At 34.5% G+C, this 16,866-nt stretch overlaps 1 protein-coding gene and 1 long non-coding RNA gene across 2 annotated transcripts in view; both read left to right on the top strand.

Annotated features, from left to right (window-relative positions):
* The window catches only part of LOC147077670 (uncharacterized), a 130,979-nt gene that overhangs the window by 49,964 nt on the left and 64,149 nt on the right, over positions 1 to 16,866 (top strand). Inside the window, exons 2-4 of the mRNA XM_085960667.1 lie at positions 4,325 to 4,558; positions 7,497 to 7,684; positions 10,580 to 10,669. Of these exons, the coding sequence (XP_085816793.1) occupies positions 4,351 to 4,558; positions 7,497 to 7,684; positions 10,580 to 10,669 (486 nt within the window). The 5' untranslated portion in view covers positions 4,325 to 4,350. The remainder of the gene's footprint in view (positions 1 to 4,324; positions 4,559 to 7,496; positions 7,685 to 10,579; positions 10,670 to 16,866) is intronic.
* LOC147077671 (uncharacterized) lies at positions 14,576 to 15,585 on the top strand. Its single transcript, XR_015069240.1, has 3 exons — positions 14,576 to 14,718; positions 15,003 to 15,057; positions 15,174 to 15,585. It is a non-coding gene; the product is annotated as an uncharacterized LOC147077671 (long non-coding RNA).

Below are 16,866 nucleotides of genomic sequence, written 5' to 3'. Positions count from 1 at the left end.
GTCCTAGACGCGGTCCTGAGTTATATCGATTCGAATATTCTTCCGCGTATGATAGTTACCTCTGATGAAGACGTTTTCAGGCGTCTTCATCGTCAGCCATGTTGTTGTCAGGCGTACTGCCGTGTCTACATTAATTATGATAATAATCGTAAAATTTAATGAGGTTGCCAGCAACTTGTTGCCAATGTGGACACGGCTTAATGCATCGCCCAACCAACTGCCCCACCATATTACGCGTCGTGCAGACGCTCCTTAAATAGAAGCAGATAACTTTGTTATTTTAATTAGGACTTAAATCATAAATATATACAGAAGAATTAATTAGCCTTATCTCGAAAGCGGAAAGTAATTTATGCATACGGTGCCCATTTCTCAGTGTCTATCGCTCAATGTTCAAGCTATTTATTATTCATGTAAGTATATTTTTACCATTATAGATTGGCAATACAGCAATCAATACTCGGCGATTATTTAACGTTCATGTCCCCAACTCGTGAAAATAATTGAGGCGGTCAGAGCAGAAGTGGCGTAACCCACAAAAAATTATAAACGGAGTTAACCATTGCAAGAGGTTCCATTTATTAGCTCTGGAACCTCTTCCAATGGTTAACTCAGTTTAGATTTTTTTTCGGGTTACGCCACTTCTGCTCTGACCGCCTCATTTTTTAAATAAGAATTTTCTTAACACATTAGCTAAATTCATTTATCATAGACGGCGACTATGTAGTTGTGCTGAATTGAAAGTGCGTTATTCGACAACAGTTCGATGTAGGCGTGCGCCCTCTACCCATATGCCACTTCACCTCACCATTCCATCGTTGCTATCTGACTATTTCGTCTCCCGAAGAGGTTTTTTTTTTTTTTTACTAGAAATGTATATTAGCCACGTACTCAAACTATTGGGTCCATGCTCTGGATCCAAACACACGTTGAAAAACGACACATGTAAGACACGGGGTTAGAAACTACGAAGGGGAAACTTTATCACTTGTGTGTTGCGGGCGTTTGGCGCCTAGGTATACTAATTATATTGTTACTTTTCTCCTCGCCTTAGAAATGGATGAAGAAGGCTAACGTTGTGTAGTGGTAGGTAAATTACTTTAATTTCATTGCGCATTGCAAACGGCATATAATGTGTTTGCACTAGGCTGCTATTAGATTACGAACATAAGGCCCGTTTCAGACGGGACACCGATGTCGCGCTTGATATAATTTAGGAGGCCTTTGTATTCGAATAAACGGGTAAAGTATTATGTTTATGAACGCCCCAGAGCTAATGAGTCAACGCATAATTTCGCGTTATAAATTAGAACATAAAACTGGCTGCGGTAATAAAAACAAGTGTATCGGCGGCTTGAGAATGTAGCGGCCGACGAAAAAGAGTATCGGACACGCGTTGACTCATTATGCGTTCATAAACATGCGTGTACTAGTATTTTCGGTTACAAATCGTTTACCTCCCTTCAGCAGGCAATCATCGTCACTGACAGTGTTCCAAGATATAATCAAATTCATAAATAAAAGCCTTTTGGGATAATACGTCATGTTGTTATCACTGTGTGAACTGACATGTTGAGTTGAGATACACGTATTTCATACATTAATGAGTTTGTAATAAAAAAATCAATATTGTTGATAAAGATCGTGTTATTAAAAAAGTGTTTGTGGAATGTATTTGAATTAGGTTTGTCGAGTTTTTGTGCTTGATATTAGGTACTTGCTTACTTGGTATAATTAAAATATTCTTGCCTCATTGAAAATATTATGTTTGAATTTATTGAATTTTTCATATATATTATTATAGATTTGTGTCCTGGTTAGTCCCGACTCCCGATCATAGAATTTGTACTATAAATAGAAGCAATCTTATAGGTAGATACGTTAGTTGTGCTTGCTGCTGACAAATTATTTTGCAAGCGCATGGAGCATGGTTAAGGCCATGCATTAGTTGAGGCACGGTCTAAAAAGATAGTTGCTAGGCGATGCGCGGATTGCGGGTGAAAATGACGCCTGTCAAACGAAATATTATTTGTCATATAAATCCAACATACGTCCATTTTATGTTCTGTTTATTGTTCTATTAGTAACAATAATAATATATTCATTGACATGTTTTCTTTTTAAAGTAAATGAGTAACGTTTTTAGTCATCTTTACACGATTTTAGAATTAATTGACCCGTCGCCATCACGCAGCAAAGTGACGTGTTTCTGGCTCGACATTCTCTCACTGAATGGCAGCGAGTCCAAAATTTCGTCGCGCCTACAGTTGAAAATTATTTGGTGTTTCACTGATGCGTCACCTTAAGGTGACACCTCTACCTACCAGAGGCACCTAGCGGAAAAATAAGAAGCTTGCAATTTGAGATATTATTTAGATAATTTACGATTTAAACTGTATTAATAAATAAATATATTGTATCTGAAAACATTACAAAGAAAAATATTTTTTATTTTAAGTCAAAGAAACTTATAATAATTGTTATGTTATGTTATGAAATGTGTATTTGTCAAAGTATCCCATCTTATTATCACATATATTTTTTATGGTCATATTTATTATTAAAATTTAGTTTAAGTTTTCTATGTTTTGTGTAAGAGAATTTTGACTAAGTAATTCATATTTTTAATATTTTTTATATTCATTTTAAAAAACATCGATTTTTATAAAAATATAAATGTGTATAACTTGACAAAGTGAATGTCTAAAATATTCATGCCTAGTAAAAACATATTCCTGGTTGTCTGGTTTCTTCGTCACCTTTTGGTGCCGTTTTCTATCTAAGGTTGGCGACAAAATTGCGGTACACCTCCCTATCCCGGGGCTGTCGTGTTAGGTCCCCAACGCCATGTATATTGGTCACTTACGGAGGTTGCGTAACCGAGACAATCTTCTTCTACCCACGTTTCTGATGCCCTCTCCCTTTTTCACCCATAATGCACATTCATACTTTAGTTTTTCTAAACAGCACAACAATCCTCATTGATTTATAATTAATTCAAGACCATTGTTTATTAATAAGCACCATTCGGTTCACCTTTTATTCTGACCCTCACACAAATTGAGTTTATGTGGAATAATTTAATTTACTCTGTTTATGGCAAAGGTAACTTTACTGAATAGTTACAATTTTCTTTGCACACATAGAAAATGTGTAAGTATATATTTATTCAATAAATACAGTGCGAGGTGATTAAATGGCTATTATGATGATAAGCATGATCTAGATTCTAGATTCCAGATAGTGTAGGTAGACTAGTGTAACAAAAGAACTAGAATTCAAAGTCCACAGCAGTTTTGTGCTCGCCATACTGACTATATTATTGACACTTATTAGTAGGTACTTTTCTCAGTCGCTACCCTTCAATTTATTTTTATAACAATACGTAAAACGGTAAATCTAGTCAGATTATGCTACTTTACCCTGGAATGTGGCTGTAGAGATTATTTTAACTGAGGGGTTTTTTTAATCTATGGGTCGATTGGAATATTTATTGGGTCGCGAAATATTTTCAAACCTCGAAAACGCGTCGATATTCAGAATTTGCTAAAATCTATTGTTGCGACTTTCCATAATACTGTATTTATGTATCACTATCTGGCAACACTGTAAGATATCGCTTCTATAGACCAACTTCTATATCAAGTCTTCTACGTCACAGTTATACTTATAGTTTTAGTTTAGTATATAGTTTTTGCGTGCTGATACTATTCCGTCACGTGTTCTTTGTGTATTGATTCGTCATTGCAGATACTTTATCTCTGGCACTATTAAGAGGAATAAAAAACTTTCTTTTCTGTTTCTCCTCCTAATAATACTTCACATTCGAAATAATGCTCTTCGTCGGGTTCTGTAAACGTTTGAGCATTTTAATGTTAATAAAACTTCATGTGATATCGAATACACTGAACTGTGAGCACGAGGAATGTAGTGGCGGGGAAGGTAAATACAGGAGGTTTTAGTTCCAGAAACGATTATGGCGATATTATGGAAGACTTCATATGAAAGTTGCACTGTATATTGTGATCTGACCTGGCTATACTGTGACCATTGCATTGGGTTGGTCAAGACTTTGTGTGTGGTCTAAAAAGCTAAAATGTAAGGTAATCCTTTGCATTACTTTTAAGGGATGCTTTTACTTTAGGAAATGTATGATATTTTGTGAAATTCATGGCTCTTGAAAAAAAATCTAAACCATCGTGCTACCCATATTATGCTCTTCCCTTTCCCTGTGTGCCTACCTTAGGGCAAAATGACGTAAACTCAGTTATCGTAAAAATCTTTCCTACAAATGTTTTAATTTTGTCACTTGCTTTGTTTTCAGGCGCTCTGTCTGCGTGTTGTCCCGGCATGCTCCGGTCGGCACTGCAGCACCTTGCGCGGGGGGGCGTGGCGGGGTATGAGGCTCTCCAGCAGCTGGCATTTGACGGGATGAGCGGCGACGGCGGCTGCCTCGCCGGCTGCAGTGGCAGGGGAGACTGCTGGAATGGAACCTGCCACTGCGAGATCAGATACACTGGTGCGGAATGCGGGGCTCCCAATCTGCCATACCACAGAGGTGAGCTGCACCCTAAGCTGGAGGCATATTATCCATAACACTTGTTTTCCCACCCACTACATGTTTGAGCTGTCTAGTTTAACGAAATCCCAAACTAAAAAGCCTATTACCTTAATATTTATTGCCTTCAATGAATTTTATCACATAATATGGGAATTGAGGCCAATGTTATAGTGTACCTATATTTTGACAAGAATTCTATTGATCAGGGATACCATATCAGTGGATCCCAGAATGCTTGGACCGTAATGAATGTGCCAAAGCATGTAGATAGATTCCCACCGCAGGGCATCCCTGTACAAGGAGAAATGACATAAGTTCTACCTTCCCCGTGACTAGGGAATCCAATCCAGAGCCAAAATTCTGATCCCGGGATTTCGGGATTACAATTTGACAATCCCGGGATCCCGGGACTGGTCCCGGGATTGGCATTTTTTTCCATTGTTAATATAAAATTTTTATATTCACAAATAACATTGATAAAATCTGTCAAAAATAAATCTAGTATAATTTATACTATTTAAGACATTTATTGTTAATATTGTATATCTACGTTCAATCTTGGAAATACATAATTTTAATGGAGTAAATAATATTGTAATATAAATAATAATGTGAATTTAATATGAGATTGCCGTTTCTGATAGTAAAGACTTAATGAATGGATTAGCGAGATTTAAAATAGTAAAGCAAATAATCATGGCGTACTTTTGGCCTTTACGCTTCATAAATCTAATTAGTCAGCCAAATATGAAACTGCCGTAAAACTTATGAGATCATGGTGGAATTACTTTGTTAAAAGTGCGAAGCATTGTTTTTTTCCATCCTTCTCATTTTTAATAATTTATGTGAAAAAATAAAATAAATCGGCAACTTACACATGGGTATAAATCAAACTTCATTCAAACTCAGTTAATTTCTAATGTAGTTATTTTTTATTATAAGTATTTTTTCTGTTATATTTTTGCTTTTATTTCATGTTCCATAAAAATTGATAAAAAAATCAATCCCGAAATCCCGGGATTATGTTTATCAATCCCGGGATTCATAGGTATCGAAAATAGCTCGGGATCCCGGGATTGGAATCCCTACCCGTGACCAGTGCTCTGGTTTGTTGAGTCGCATCAGAACACAAATGAGCTCAAGCTTATATTGGGGCTAAGATTAAATGAGTAAATGACTAAAAGATTTCATGTACTCACGGGGAGAAGTGATTCGCAGCTCTGCGATGAATGTGTTCAAGGGGACATTCGACACATAGCGAAGTAGAGCAAATTCTGAGTAGAGCTGCGACATGAAGAGGTTTCTGAGAACATTGATGAATTGATAATTTTATATTATTTCCCTGCAGCGCTAGTATTTTCATAGATTTTGGAGTTGGCATTATTGAATGAATAATTTCATACTATTTATAGACATCTCTAGTATAATTCATGCTTAATTTGAATACTTAAGGCGGAAGAATAAATCAATTTGCATAATTTGTGGCAATTATATCGTATTGTGCTAAACTAGCTAAACATAGCTTAAAAGCGCCTGTACACATGCATGGAATTACTGTCCGCAATAGTGCTTATTTTAAACTATCATAATAACTGTTTACATGTAAAAGTGCTGACTGTCTCTCCAATCTCGTTCTTCAAGAATAAGCGAGACGCGAGGTTGTCATTTTATACTACTATCTGACAGGTCGTATTGAAAATCGGTTAAGGTCATAATGAGTAGTTTGTTTTTTTACCGGCATGTTCGCCTCCATTGCTCTACTCTGCAGGCGCAGATCGAAAATAATCTTACTTGCGCGCAATAAATGATCACAATTCGGAAGCTTCCAAACTTGTTTGATTTATGCACGCAATCTTGCCAACTGCAGGATAATACATGTTTCCCCATACATTTTCTTACTGTGCACAGTACATCTATGCACGTGTAAACGGGGTATTATACTTATATAAAAATAGATGGATACAATTAAGGTCCATTATACTGGTGAGGCTGTGATACGAAACTGTAAGTGTGATATAGTAGTAGTTATTGCTTATATTTCTTATGCAATAATAATATGGTTAACTGTTTATAGAAAATCATGATTGTTTAATATTAAGATAAAAAGTAATAATTTGAATGAAATATGCAATCTAATAACAGGTTACTGCATTCCATTTGGAAATAATCAATAAATAACTAGCGCTATTATTGTAATTCACAATTTATTCACTGCAAAGTGTGTATTATAATTTTAGTTTCATGCAACAAATATGTACACATTAAATAATAACCATATTCTTGTACTCTCCCTGAAATTGAAGTACAATTGCTAGAAAAATATTGTTTTAAAAGAAAGTATGTAAATTTTTTTCACAATATTACTATAGCAGTATCTGACAGGCCGCAGATTTTTAATGTCACACGCTGCATTTAGAGCGAAGCTCTTACTGCAATCGCTGTAGTATCGATAATTTGTGGCTTAATATTTCATAATTATTCAAACAGATGTCACTGTGTGTTTAATTTTTTAGATTATGTAAAGTAAATCAATCGACAGTGGCTAGTAATTTGAGTTTAAAGTTGGACGAGATAACTGACAAAATTTGTATGTGCGGCCTGTCGATCACGGCCTCGTGGAGCGAGAAAACTCGCTCATAAAGACATAGAACCGGTTAAACAACCAGTGTTTATGAGCCTGAAACTTTAAAAGTTGACCATTCGATAAATTCTTTATTATACCTGATCAAGCGTCCAACTGTATTTAACATCATCAGAACTGTAGCTAATGTACCTGAACCGATTTCAGTTCACTAATCTAGTATTGTAGAAACATGTTGGGGTTGACAATGTTAATACTGAGTACAGTTTGTGATTTAAATTCTTCACTGTGTACGCAACATAATATGTAGAACATCAACTATATATATTTTTAATAAATGTTTTTGAATTGCAGGTATTGGCGGAGTGTTCCTCGGAGTGGCTCTGGTGTGTGGAGCCCAGCTGATGGCGTGCATAGTGGCCGAGTACAAGCGGTTGAAGGCGCCCACCTTCTTAAAGGCATGCCGCATCACGACGCAGAAGTTGCTGTACTTCGTAGCATTCCTGGCGGCGCTCATCAGAGGGGCTTATTTCTCCGCACCGGTTAGTTAATTCTAATATTTTGAATAATAACAGAAACATAATATAAATTAGAAAAATCCTTGAAAAACTCTTGGACCAAATGGGACTTGAACTTACATCCGCCGCAATCTGGTTGAAAGCTTTATCGATTAAGCTACCGTATTATTTACCATTAATTTTTAACAAATACACATCTGAGTCAATAATATCGAACAAGTTTTTTTATTTTTCTTCCTCTTTACACCCCTATCATGGGCCAGTATCCTCCAGGTATCTGTGCCGTCCACTCAAACATCTTTGTTGACGCCGTCCAACCGCCCGGTTTGATATGTAAGATTCCCCTTTGTGTTTGAGCAACGTCCTTTATTGTTACATGACTCGCCCATCGGAGCGTGCCAAGTTATCACATGATAACTATTTTAGGCTGTTCCAAATTATGTATGATGAATCATGATATTACGTTAGGAGATATTAAGCAATGTTGTCCTAAGTTATTTTAAGAGTCTGCACTTATTACGACAGCCAGTTATCATGAAGATCTAATCTAGAGGGAATTATCATTATTTATCAGTTGCAATAACAAATTAATTACACGGTTATCCAACTCATGCTACGAATTGTCATTTGTCACAGTTTTGTCATTTCGTCGCTCTAGTATTTGTTTTTCCAAAGTGACAATATGTGAAATGTTCAGGAGGCGAAAAACGAAGTTCATTACCTTATATTTCAATGCTGGAAGATCTTTCATATTTATTTATTTTACATAGTGAGAGATACATTATATTAGAACATATTAAAAGAATAATCCAGTGATATTACTCATTTAATTAAGAAGAATTTGTATAACAGCAGATTCTACACTTTAGCTTTAAAAATATATGATAACCTTAAAAATATGCAATGTATTCAAACGGCGGAAATTAGTATAATGAGGACATAGTTAGTAGAGCTAGACAATGATAATATTAGACAAAGACAAGCGATCCGTTGACTAATCACGTAGAGGGGGTGGTAATCGTATAACAACCTCCTTGACGCCGTTTGGTCCGCACATTGGAAAGGCTAATTCCGAATGATTGTTTTGTAAAAGTTTGAAAAAATATCTCTGTTTCTAATGAAAAATATAATATTTTTTTTAATTATTTCGATGCGTTTATTTATACACTTGTGCAGTTCATTATCAAGAAATTGAACTGCATTAAAAAGTCAATTTCGCCAAAAATGGAGCTTCAAAAAACAAATACTAGAGCGACGATTTGTTACCTGTCAAATATTTTGCATGTATTTTTTGACATATCGCCAGTTGAAAGTCTACCATTTAACACAATGGATCGTTTCTCCCATCGCACAATGCATACAAATCTTACAATCATACTGTCTATGAAAATGGCAAATTTTCTCCAGTCGTATTGAGAAAATCTTCTCCTTTTTTGTGGGGTTACGTGAAAGGAAGCGTCTATGCCAGCAATCCGCAAACTGTTGATGAACTTAAGGACAGCATCCGTAACATTAAGGCTGAAATAGAGCTCGTAATGTGTGAGTCATCGAAAATTTGCGTTAGCGGATCGTGAGCTGCAAAATGGCCCTGTCATTTGAATGATTGAAATTAATATATAAAATTAACGATATGTGTGTTAATTAAAAAACTAGTTTGTACCAGAACTTGGATAACACTTTGTTTCCAAGTATTGCAAAAATCCTGGAACCAGATGAAGGAGGAAAATGTATAAAATACAGGAAAAACATCATTGTATCATTGTATGGTTTTATTCATGTCAAGTTTTTCTTTCAAATGAAATACACAATTTTTAACATGTATGTATTGGTCGTTTATTTATTTGAATGATAACTTTGATATTGCTCTCCTGAACATTTCACTAAAATGGAGATAAAACAAGCCGGAATTTAGACAGCGAATTATAACATACTATCATTGCGAGAATTGCGAGAAAAAAAGATGGCAGTTATTTAAATTTATAAATATCACTAGCTTCAAAGAGGCTGAATTGTTATAGGAATAATTATTAGGTTAGTCCTGCACCTTTGGAGAACAATCAACGAGTCACAAAAGATCGCTTTAATGCAATTTCCGCATGTTTTATTGAAACTATAACATGAGGTCTAGCGATTTGGAGGATCGGCTCACAATACTCACATCGCAACACTAGTGCCACCTCTGTGATTTTTTGAAAAATGATATAATAATATTATAATGGCATTTCCTTAGTATAATTCTATTTTACTACAGTATTATATTAATTTATTGTGGAGTAATCAACTTGAGTATTTCACTGCGTATGCAATGTTCTGTTTATATCATATTCTGCATCTTAAAAGTTTAAATAGACAGTACCTATTGATATTTGGCATGCAAAGAGTTTGGACTAGGAAAAATATTTTCTTCAATAACTTTATCTATATAAATATATCTAAAGTACACAATATAAACAACTTTTGGATTTAAATGCCCTAGCCTTTTTACTGCAGGTAGGTGCATGTATGGCGGTACCTTGCAGGCTGCGAATTTTATTGCAAAAATAAAAAAATTAAAATCAATTTACGTTTCAAGTGGTAAAAACGAATTGTGTTTCAATTCTGAGTATGTGACAATATTTCCAATATATGTCGTGTGTTCAACATATTTGGATGTTGAGATAATTGAAAAAAAAATTAAATCCCGGTTAAAGCGGGACGTCCAAAGACGTCATTTTTGTATGAGCGGCGTACCGTTCACGGAAAAGTTCACGTCTTAAGACGTTATTGGCAGCCATCAACGCCATCTGGTTTGCATAGACAACGTTTTTGTGACGTCAACCACCGCTACATTACGGTAGCTACTTAATGGCACCGCTTTCTTAAGAAACCCTAGCTTTGATGTAAACAATTTCTAATGATTATTTTGTTTTCTGATTGCAGTATAAAGAGTCGTGGGCTAGCAGCCTAATGTCTGCCTACTATCCACTCCTCATGTCGGGGTCATCGCTGATTGTCTGTTTCTGGGCAGAGGTGAGTTTCTTTCTGAAATTTTGTTATGTTATATTTGGGCCGTTGGAAGCTGAAGTGGTGTAAATAAAAAGACGTTGATTTCCAGAAATTGGGGTTTTAGTAGAAACACTGTAAAGCTTGGTGTAATAGAGAAACTTTGATGCCCTTTGCACAATCTACTCATTAAAAGCCTTTTTAACTAATAGTTACTATTTTTACCTGAATACACTGGAAAATGTATCATTTATTTACTGTCAAAATGAATTACACCACTTCTACTTTCAAAGTTTTTTCTAAAATATTTTATTTCAATGACTTACACCATTTTTGTATGTATATAAACCTACCATCAACATTAGCACCTATCATCAGAGAATAAATTTGACTAAAATGTTTTCATAAATTTATTTAGGATAAAAAACTGAATAAACATAATTATTAAAACATTTGATAAAGAAATTTAGTATTTAGGTTTAAAACTAATCACTCGTCAACTTCTTCGGTGTATTCAAGGGGACTGATGTCTTCGATTGTACTTCCTGTCTTCATGCCATTCAATTTTGAATTTTAAAACAAAGCAGAGCTGTAAATTTTTGGGTATCTATGGGTCTATTCTATACTTATCGACCGCTAAAGTGATAAAGTGATAAAGTGATAAATATTATCAAACTTAGGGTAGGTTTGTATCAAAATATTAGCACTTATTGTAACAATTACACGAAGCTGGTTTTTATTGTTGCAATAAGTGCTATATTTTAACAGCACCTATCTTGCTGCTGTTAAAATATCGCACTTATTGCAACAATAAAAACCAGCTTCGTGTAATTGTTACAATAAGTGCTAATATATTGATACAAACCTACCCTAAGTTTGATACTATTTATTACTTTAGTGTTCGATAAGTATAGAATAGACCCACTAGACTGCTAAACGTATTTCAAAATTGTACTTCAAGAAGTGATAAAAACGCTCCTACCGTTTCTGTGTTCAGATTACAGATAATAGAAATAGATAGGGTTTATCTGACATCAAAGTGTCAATTGTCTATGTCGCACCCCCAGTAAAATACTGTAGTAAGTCAAAAATTGGCATTTTGCAGGAGAGCCATTTGAAGTTTCAAATATTCTTTGTAAATACAGGAAAAGTCTGAATGTAAAAATTATTACTCATTTTTATGGAAAAACATGATCTATTTTCAACTGTATTCATGATTTTTCTCTAAAACATATACAAACGGAGATATTTGAATATTTCTGAGTTACGACTGTATTTTATTAGGATATTTGACAATTTGATGGTAAAATTTGAATCAACTCAATACTTTCTATGTAAATTTCCCTACCATCACTCTAATAATTTCAACTAATTTGTTGGGCACTTTAAAGGAAGGTTTTCAAAATATTAAGTTATGGTACAAACTTTAAAGATTTATTGAAAAAAAAGAAAAATACAATTATTAGTTCAAAACAACAAAAAAATACTTAATTATTTAATTTAATGGAAAAATAAAATTTTTACATACGATTTTTAATTTTTAAACATCACTTGGAAGAGAAGCAAAAAAATCATAATAAAATTCACGATGTTTAGCGGTGCAGAGGAAAGCAAATCCTTCTTTTTAATTGTCGTTATTTTTGGCCACTCTTGATATGCTTTGGATATATTGAAACCATCCATTGGTAACGGTTTACCTATTTGCTGTTGTCGAACATTCAATTTCCTACATTCTTCATGATAACTGGTTTAAAAAAAAATAATGTATGGATAGTCTCTGTCTACTTTTATAACTTTAATCTTCTGCCACAAAACTTTTTCTCCATTTTCATCCGTGTTGTAATTTTTACCGATTTCATCTGCTAGTTTTTTCATGTTGAGAAAATTATTTGTCGTCATGGGTTTAACTATGTATGGTTGTCCTGTTTTCTTACTTGTTTGTACAATGGTAATCATTTGGCTGGACACAAATATTGGTCCACTTTTTAGAACCCTAGTCTTCTGCTGCTCAATTATAGAATGGACGATATCGCCTTCATTTTGTTTATGCCCGGTGACCAAAAACTTATGAGAGATCGTTGTATTTTTTTGTGAATTCCCGGTGGCATAATTATAAATACATTGCAGCAATTTATTTATTTTTATTCTGCCCGGCACAATTGTCACTGTAAAAAATAAAATGCTCATTGTGGTGATATTTTTCACATGCATTGTAATCGAGTACACAGCTACCAATTTTATTGGATCCTCATGCAGCTTGACTCTCATCCCACATGTATCAGTTTGCAATATTTTCAGTGATATTATAGACTGTACGATTGTACATTGCCAAACTTTCGTTTATAATAGAAAGTTGACACATTTCCGCAAGGAAGCGGTAAAACAGCCTGCAAATCATATACAGCTACATTAATGATGCTATTTTGGCCATTAGTTCGGGACTCTGCTACGTCTTTGATCTTTTCATCCCTTGCCTCTTTTTTCCAGGTTGATGTGTCTCATATTTTTCTTGAAGTTGTTTTTTTTCATCTGGTGGTGAAGAATTATTGTATAGGTCGCATTCAACGCACAAATCTTTTTTTAGGCTTAAAGAAGCCAATATTAAATTCGTCATTAAATTTATAGATGCGTATAATAGTGTTCTTTTCCAAATGGCATATTGCTGTCAGCTTGTTGTTTTTTGGGCTCTATGTTACGACGCTACTCCCTGGGTAAACGTCAGATTTTTTTATTCAATATTTGAAAGCATCTAAGTGACACTTTTTGAGCATAGACAATCTTTGAAAAAATGCTATTATATGGGTAACACGCTATTATAAGTACATATATAAAAATCTTTTACAATGAAAAATAGATTACAAAAATCAGTATAGCATATTAGACTTCGCCAATGCATTTCATTAAATTTAAATAATTATAAAGTAACCTTCGACACAAAGACACTCGTGCTTAAACATTCATATAAAAACGCTTCAAATAGGTAGGTAAGTATGCGAAAATAAGGAAAATTTTTCAAAATAACGGTTAAGATATTGTTATTATTTCAGATTATTCCGACTCAAATTTAATCAATAAAATAAGAAATACGAGTGAGATGAAAATGAGCCATTGAATGGCATTTATTTACCCTTTGATTAGTGATTGTTTTTATAAGATAATAATATGTATCCATAGTCAGTATTCCGTATTTGTATTCATTTAATTAAATGTATAATAAATAAAACAGGCTCCAGTTTATGAGCCCCAAAAACATTTCGCCTCCACAAACAAATGGCCCGGTCAAATAGCCTCGATAAAACGGCTCGCACTGATTGAAATTAAACGTCACTGGTTTTCATTAAAATGCCACTTTTCCTACTTAAAACTTACCTTTCGGCATAATATACCTATCATAAATATTCATGAAGCGTGTTTTCATATTACATATACCAAACTAACCTCGTAATTTTTTAAATCTTAATTTTCTCGGTTATGCTTTCAACCTAGGGGTAGACTACAACTTAATATATTATAACTACTATCTTATTACTTGTCTTGAAGGCCGACGAAAAAACTTTGGAATATGTAAATAAGTGTTTTATGAAACGTATCTGCATTGCAACCGCGCTTATCGTCGGCTTTCGTGGACGACATTAATTATTATTGTTTCAAAATTAGCCATTTACAAGGTTGAAAAAGACGTAGCTTTATTTTAAAAGAAAAAAAAGCCAAAATATAATCAACGCTTGAAAGAAATAGGAACTTCCATATTTCATTACGCTTCGACATGATAACAAAATATTACTATATTATTATTGAAACGATCAATCGATAATAATCGGCCGTGGCCGGCGAAGGGATACATTTTCATATTATAATATTCTGCCGATAACTTCACGTCGTGGCGGAGGCCAACCTTAGTCTATGGGCCAACTTATCAATATTGAACAGTATTGCAAGCTGTCAAAAATGGCAACTTATCGGCAGAATAATAATAAGTATACAATGCCGGGTTATGAGTACCAATTTCAGTTAATAACTATCAATCCAACCATCTCCAGAGAGAGAGAGAATTCTCGTGAACGGGATTCAATAAGGTAAGAGAAATAATTTATCTATGATATTGTATGTTTATTGATGGTTTCTGGTAATTTAAATTCATTTTACCTCTTTCTCCATGGATGTCAGATAACTGTCAAAATATCCGAATGCATTGCTTGAAAGTTCTCATTATATGCCAATTACTTCATAATGTGCCGATATATTATTTTATAAGCCTAGAATATTGAATAATTGTAACTATTTCATACAATAATTATGTATGTATAATAAGTCACGTATTTTTTCTACATCCAAAAATAACGATTTATTTTTGTTTCAGCTGTCACAAACCAATCAATATTATCCGGATAATCGACTAATATATACGTCACAAGGTAATAATTTAATCACCAAATATAATTTATATAAGTTAATCGAACGTTTTGACAATGCCCGTGTTTCCCGAGGATTAAATTCAGTTTACTAAAGTGGAATATTGTTTTGATTCCAGCCTGTTTTCACGCTGAAATGGAGGCCTTTGGAACAGATGATCAGAGCAGGATTACGCATTCGTATGGACTCGGGTGTCGACACGCCCGAGGACCCACTTCCTGGTCCATCTCGGACACAAAGGAGGTCAAGGGAGTGACCGGTGTGGAAGAAGAAGTAGGTGAGGTCGTTCGTGGTAGGCGAGGACATGCAAGGCGTACCTAGTGCTCGTGTGACTGAATCGTGGTCAACAGCAGAATAAACTCCAGCACCTGGGCAGTTTACAGTAGTGTCGGGTTGGCTGGTGAAAAACATTAGTCTGTGGGACTATTCGCAAAAATAGAGGTCTTCAACTTGAGTCAGTCTTTGAACGGAAGGGCGAGTTGGTTATCTGTATAAAAGGAGATATTAGGTATCTTACATTCTTGGAGAGATAAGCCCATAGTGAGGATATCATCTACCAATTTCAGCGACATGATGAATTTGGGCCTCAATTACAGAAATAAGTGTGTAACGAAGCTACTACATTACTGTCCTCTGGTAACGATGTCTCGTCTCCTCAGGCTACGAGGCGTAATGTGATGCTGGATTTGCCTGTCGGATTATCTAAGCATACCTTACAGACGATTCCAGCAACGCACACCCGTCAAGAGTATGTAAGGAATGTGCCAAGGTGAAGAGAGGCGAGACTCAGTACACGTGTAAAGTTCCTCTGCACTATTAAACGGTTTTCTATTCTTCTTGAAAGTTTCATTTAAATATTCCCATAAATAACCCAATAAACTAAGAATACATTATTTACCATAAAAAAACCAATTTCACCCAAAGATGGGAATAAAATCCGGGAATACGGCTAGATTTATAAAAATCTGCCGGGGCTGGAAGTGTTGTCGGAGGGAAAAGAGAGAAAGAAAGATTTATTTTTTATTTTTTATTCTTATCATAAAATCCGGCAATTCGATGAGCTCTTGCCAGAAGAATCTGCCAAAGAAACTGGCAGGCCACTATAATACACCATACATACAAATATATTTAATTAATTAATTCTTATTTGTAACATTATCAAACTATATTATAATTGATACATGGAAACGAATTAGACGGTAGCAAAATCTGTACCACCATACATACAAATATATTCAATTAATTAATTCTTATTAACATTAACAAACTATATTATAATTGAAGAGTGACATTCCAAACCGGCCTTAGTCCAAAATTACAAATTTTCATGTTTTGATGGAATCCGATAGAGTGTGCTGAGATCTATATTCTCACTAAAACTTATATTTTACAAAAAATCCTAAGTCTCTTAAATTTGATGTCGAAATGTGCCTTTTTTCTCAAAACAGCACTAAGGTAACGGTTGATTCTTTCCAAACTGGCCTAAGGTTATATGCGCATGCGCAGTTGAACTTTTTTGCAACATTTACGCTCCAAGCGGCCATAATATAATATTGTAACCCGTCAGATTAGAAATGTCAGACGAAATATTAGAGAATTTGTGTTTTATAAGTTCATGTGCACATCAGTAAACTATTTTTTTTATTGAAAATGATCCTACATTGTAGTATTATTATATAATATATTATTTTGCTGTAAAAGTTACAATGTTTACATTTTATCAAAAAATGCAATAAAGTGAAAGAAATTTTATATTATTTTTATTCACTAATCATCCCAACAGACCTGTCCATGACCACATTCTATTACAC

The sequence above is a fragment of the Rhyacophila brunnea genome, unplaced genomic scaffold (genome assembly GCF_057557595.1).
Source record: "Rhyacophila brunnea isolate RB1 unplaced genomic scaffold, BYU_Rbru_1.0 scaffold_12, whole genome shotgun sequence".
NCBI classification, from domain to species: Eukaryota; Metazoa; Arthropoda; class Insecta; order Trichoptera; family Rhyacophilidae; genus Rhyacophila; species Rhyacophila brunnea.
This window is presented reverse-complemented; position numbering and strand designations above follow the sequence as displayed.